Source organism: Polypterus senegalus, chromosome 11 (assembly GCF_016835505.1).
Source record: "Polypterus senegalus isolate Bchr_013 chromosome 11, ASM1683550v1, whole genome shotgun sequence".
In the NCBI taxonomy this organism is placed as follows: Eukaryota; Metazoa; Chordata; class Cladistia; order Polypteriformes; family Polypteridae; genus Polypterus; species Polypterus senegalus.
Genome location: NC_053164.1, coordinates 51,482,897 through 51,488,896, shown reverse-complemented (window position 1 = coordinate 51,488,896; position 6,000 = coordinate 51,482,897). Strand labels below are relative to the sequence as shown.

At 34.2% G+C, this 6,000-nt stretch overlaps 1 protein-coding gene across 1 annotated transcript in view; it reads right to left on the bottom strand.

Moving 5' to 3' along the window:
- Positions 1-229: 229 nt before the first annotated feature.
- Positions 230-6,000, bottom strand: part of elmod3 (ELMO/CED-12 domain containing 3) — a 41,036-nt gene continuing 35,265 nt past the window's right edge. The window contains exons 12-13 of the mRNA XM_039768603.1: positions 5,457-5,584; positions 230-4,169 (exon numbers count right to left, since the gene is read on the bottom strand). Coding sequence (XP_039624537.1) covers positions 3,937-4,169; positions 5,457-5,584 — 361 coding nt within the window. The 3' untranslated portion in view covers positions 230-3,936. The remainder of the gene's footprint in view (positions 4,170-5,456; positions 5,585-6,000) is intronic.

Genomic DNA, 6,000 nt, shown 5'->3' with positions numbered 1-6,000 from the left:
CAGTTTTATGTTGGGACAAGGTCGGCTTTGTTTGCTTAAACTTTCTTCACGGCTGAAAATATTAAAGAGTCCAAATATAAAGGTGACTTTTCACGTAGAACGTCCTTGCTTAAAAATAATGTAAACGCTAAAACAAGCAGTAAGTTACTAAAATCATAACATTAATTAGTTTGGGAGGACAGTTCAGCAGGGATACCAGATACAGCACAGAAATCCACAGATTCAGCAATGTGTGAATAAAAAAATGTTTATTTTAACATTATTTGTTGAAAGTGGTACACAGATCAGTGAAGCTATCAATGAGATATTCACCAGTCCTTCCATCAACTTGGGGAGTGCATTAGCCACTCATTATAAGCATATAGCTACTTATTTACAAAAAAGGAATCTGGACAGAGGAAAAAAAATAAAATTTATGTTTGAAGAACAATGAAAAGAAGAAGACGACAAAAAAACAACAACCCAACCCAATAATGCATGCCCTGAAGGTAAATGCTGGAGGATTGATTCCAAGCTAATTTGTACTAACAGACACTACAATAAACCCACTGAACACAATTCAAGGGTCTTTATAAGCAAAGTTTAAAGTAATTCTCTGAAACCAGCAGCGGCTAATTTTACATTTGGACCCCTAACTGCTCCCTCTTAAAAAGAAGCCCCCTGTGGAGGTGTAGCCAAGACAAAACCTCTATCTGCTGTTCTGCAATCTGTTCTTTTTACAAAGAGATTTGGTCTTCAGCAGCAGGTGACCAGGATGCTTGATTTCTTTAGTACCTAAGCTACCATGACACTAGAACTCTCTAAGAAAGAACTACCATTTTGCACACTTTAATGTCATTTAAAAATGTGAACTTGATATATAGAAGTTTTAATTATACCTTTTCGTTGACATAGGGGTTTGGTTTTTCTAGCTGTGCTGTTCGGCAGTCAGGAGCGCAATAGGCTGACCACCCTAATGAAATTTTTGTGATGACAGTTTACATTTATTAAAAGGAAGTTTAGCACAGCAAAAGTGTTAAAAAGTGAGAGCGCCAAAACAAAGAAGGGAAGGCTGTGAATGGATTCATATTCTGGTTACCGTTTTCAAAGCATTTTAAGTATTGCTAGATAGCTGTTTAATGTGACAAAAGTGGGAGCCTGCACTTCATACAAAAGTACTGTAATACCCCACACATAGAAGTAGTACGTTAGGTTTTACCCATACTGGAGGGTTTTTGTACACAATGTTACAAAAGTTAGATACAAAAAAAAAAACAAAAAACGGTCAACAATAATAAATATTTGATAGCACTGAAGGTTCAGTTAGAATTAAATCAAGAAGGTGTAACAGGCAGACATTGGCACGTGGCTCAGACAGCAAAGCCTGTACAAATGGGACATCTGTCTTCAAGATCACACAGGCAGTCAGTCCATAAGAGCAGCATTCTGCTTCTCTCTCAAACTTATTATTGTTATTATTATTTTTCCTTCAGTGATATTCTGCATTATTGTCATTAAGATACATCTGTGAGACACATTCTTAAGTATTTTTGGCGAGTGTGCATCTTTAGCTAGTACCCTTTTAACTTCTTAAATCCACTTTCTCATCGCCATCATCACAAAGAGGTGAAGCCTACCCTAGCAGCAACAGGAGCAAAGCAGTAATTACTGCTGGATAGATCATTCAAAGGGGATTTTTTTTTAATTTATACAATTATTATTAATACTCAGATCTCAACTAAATTCTCATCACCATTTCACTCTAAATTATGTTACATTAATGAAAAATGTCTTGAATTAGTTCTGTTCTTAAGGAGTAGCACAGTGGTTAGCACCTAAATGATCCAGATGACCGTTAGAAGGATTTGTGGCATAAATCAGAAACATTACTTTTTGCATAATAAAAATATATCCCAATGAAAGTATCTCATCCAAACTATGAAGGTCAGAAGTTGGGAGTACACTGATTTGTAGACTACCTTGTAGCTTCAAGATTCAGAATAGCCTTTCTGTCATTAAGGGAATGATAACTTTTGTATTGCACCAACAGCTTGTATACATGAATGTTTATGAACTGAACTTTCAAAAATGTTGGCTGTGTGGCAAGAAAATGATACCCACCAGCTGAAGAAGAAAGTTTACATTTCAAAGTTTAAATTCTGACCTTAACCTAGCTGATGTCCTGTACCTTGACATGAAGTAAATACTTTATGGGAGGCAACCTAAACATTTCAATGAGGTAAAGCAGTTTGTTCTATAAACAGGAGTAGCTTCAAGGAATTTGTAGGAATGTACAGTTACAGGTAATGTTTGATTTAGGAACTGCTCCAATGAAGGTGCTGTAAGTTACTAAATCTAAAGGTTCATGGTTTTCCCCAACAGACAGTGAATTTTGCATTAAGGCGCTCACTAAATACACAATTAATGGTGTACTACATTTAATCCTCTATGGGTTTCTTCAAAATGTACTTCACTTTTTGACCATTGTGGTGTTCACTATTTTAGTTTGTATTGTTGTTTTGCTAACTTGTGTTTAAAATTTGGCTTATGTGATTGTCATTAATTTTTATTCCTGATTTTTTTTTATTATTAAAAGGCAAGTAGAGTAAGAACTGAGATATACATAATTAAGAAACACTATTAGAAATTGGAAAATAAAAAACTAAACAGACACAGAGACTTTTTTCTTCAACACTGTAGCGAAAAGTCTCTCACACTTGGCTGAAAAAAGGTATGATGTCAGCATTTTACTTCTCCTTGATCTTACTGAGTTTTTCTCTGGTTGTCTGATTCACTGTACAAGAGTAAGCCCTGAGTAATTCTCAATACATTTATTACATGGGTGCCTTTATGTATGGAGGTGTTTATATCTTCGTTCATTTAGTGACAACTCAATATATTTAAAGGCAGTTTTCCTCCTCCTTCTCTTCACTGAAGACTACAGTACGTCCTTTTGAAAAACAAAGATTTGACAATATAAGAGTCAATGCCATGCTTTATGTAACCAGTTCTAAATACAAACCAGTACAGGTGGACTTATTGTCTTCGTGCATTTTCCCTTACTGAAGTAATAATTTACCATCTGCAGCTTCAAATTTAAGCTTTACCAATTTTTTTATTTTATAAATTAAGAGAGTTATCCCACTGCTTAATTTTGAGTTAGTTTCACAGTTTACTAATTTTGCACAATTCACTGTGCAGCCCTATAACTAAAGGGTTAGCAAGCTAGAAAAAAACTACATTGCATCCATCACAGTGATCATGCAACTCAACAACAAAAATTGAGATATAAAACTTACATATGTTTCTTCATCTAAAAGTACTGAGAACAAACATCTTATTACACAAATACATAGCGCATTTACTAAAGATATCCAAGCTGGAAAAAGCAAATAACACTTTCATAAAGTGTTTGTGGTTCTAACATAGGACTATTAAAAAACATTCCTTAAGCTGATTTAACAAAAGTGCGTTTGCATTCAAGACGTTTTTCCTTCACATTACTAAAATTAAGGAGAATCCTGATTCATAACAAAGTATCTCTTAAGAAGATTTCGTTTTCTCACAGAATATTAATATTTACATTAATATGATCTCAACAGCTTTGGCTAGAATGATTGGTATAACAATGTAAAAAAAGAAAAAGCTAATAGTATTTTATATTATAAATATTATATTCTGCAATGCCTGTCAATGCAGGTCAAATAGAACTTCTGGTGGTTTGTAGACAAGATACCATTAAAACACAAATAGCTGATCACCATAAGCATACATTAATGCTGGTTTGACTGAGCTAAAGACAATGGTTTGTTGTCTTGGACTAAAATTGGTAACAAAATAATCAGAATGGCGGATTGGAGAGGTTTCTGTTACTAGTAACTGCCATGCCTTTGCAATGAAAAGTTTATAACAAAATGTTTGTCCCTGAAATCCAAAATGTCAAGAGGTGAAGCGAGATCAGATGAGTCTTGCCTCACCTTCCATCTCAGGGGGTAGCTCACAGACACCAATAAATTTTAAATCTTTGCTACTAGAAGATGAACTGAGCCAAGGATCCCCGACTCTTAAGTTTGGAGAGGGACTTTGAGATGTCACGTCCAGGGCCGATGCTCCAGATTTCTGCTCACTTAGATAGCTCTCAAGTCGTCGCAGTAGCTGTTTTGGATTCTTCTTGGCAAATGATTCCACCTCTGGAATACACAGCGATATACACACAAAAAAAATTATCTACAAGTTAACTTAAGTTGTATTTTGAATAAGAATTTAAAATCTAGTTTGAAATGACCAAAATTCTTTTCTTTTTGAGACACATCTTAAATTACTCTCAGTAAAAATCAAGTTACTGGGAATGTTCACAAAATAAGCAAACTGTACCAGGAGACACAAAAACAGAGCCATAAGCTTTTACAATAATCACATTTATGTTGGCTTCTCCCCACTCTAAGTACTTTCTGGCTGCACTTGAATACGTTTGTTTATTCGGTTTCTAAAAAGGTGTTGGATTACTGAAGACATGCAATAAAAGGAGAGTGAAAGGAAATTCATTTTTTGTATATGCTGGAATCAAATTTCAACTTTTGGTTTTCAGACTATAAATATAATAATTTTGCAAGAAAAGTTCATTTAGCAGCAGAAAAAAATATTTTAGCCTAAATAGTTTTAAAATTGGATCTTAAGTTATGAAAAAATTATTGTATGCCCCCAAGTATTACCTGACTTAGCAGGGGTACAAATATTATACTCCTCTTAAAAAAGGCACAAGAGTAATAAGGAAGACTCGTTAGCCCCTATACATTTACCTTATCGATTAAAATTAGATTAGAGGGGGAAATTTTGAAGTTTATATTAAATTTAGAAGTATATATAGTATTTATAGTTTTTAAGATATACAGCTTTGGTCAGTTTAATAAATCTTAAAATTCTTGATTAATATTGAAATAATACATACATCGTACAAAAAAATAATCCATACTCGAAACACTCACTGTAATTTATAAACTTAAAGAAATAGGGAAGACATACATTTTAATAAAGAAAATTATTGTGTATATGTTATGTATAAAATATGACTAATCCTCTTATATTTAGACAAATTTTTATTGAATCAGTTTCTGCTTGTCTGAACAAAAAAAAGATTCAGTCAATGGGCGAGGTGCACAACTGTTATGCCTTGACACAACCTTAGTGTGTGATTCACCCCATTGGTACTTCCAATGACGAGAACCCATTTCGGATTCAGTCCAACAAGCTTGTCAATTCTTTTCCTTCAAAGTACACGTTTTTGAACATCCTCAAAGTCCCACTGTCTAAAGTTAAAAAAGTAGTTCCTTCAACCTTCCCTTATGTGGCATCACAGATGATCCTTGCACCATTGGGCAAAAGAAGGAACCCTGAATAACATGACTGTCCACAAGCCAAAAATGAAATAAGGATAAGAATCAGCGAGGTTTCCTTGGAATTCTTCATTAAAATCTTACCTTTCAACACGATGCCTGAATCTGAGATGGTTTTGTGTTGAGCTTTCCAGATTTGGTACAGTTGCAGAAATGTGGCCACATAAAAGTCATTTAACACCCCCACCACCTGCTGTCTTTTATTGCATTCCCTGTGGATCAGAGCAACAACATACAAACAAGGAGAAGTAATCAGACATTTATTGTTTTAGAATGGTCTTTTATAGTGGCCACCCAGTGAAACGCAAAAAAAAAAAATCCTTTTACACAAGTACATTGTATAGTCAATGTAGAGTTTAATACTGTATTTTATAAAAAAAAAAAAAAAAAAGGGGGTCCCAGCAGTATGAAACACACACAGGGCAGACACAAAAAGGTGTGCAACTACTTTCCAGCTGTAAACATGGACTATAACACTTTACTTAGCATATTTTCCTTGATCATTAAACATGTCTCCACAGAAAATTAGAGTGACGACTGCAGCAAAGGTTGTTGTTTGCCAATGCTGTTTTGGCTAAGAAGATAATAAACATTTTAAAATGTTTAGATTTACTATATTTCTGTACAA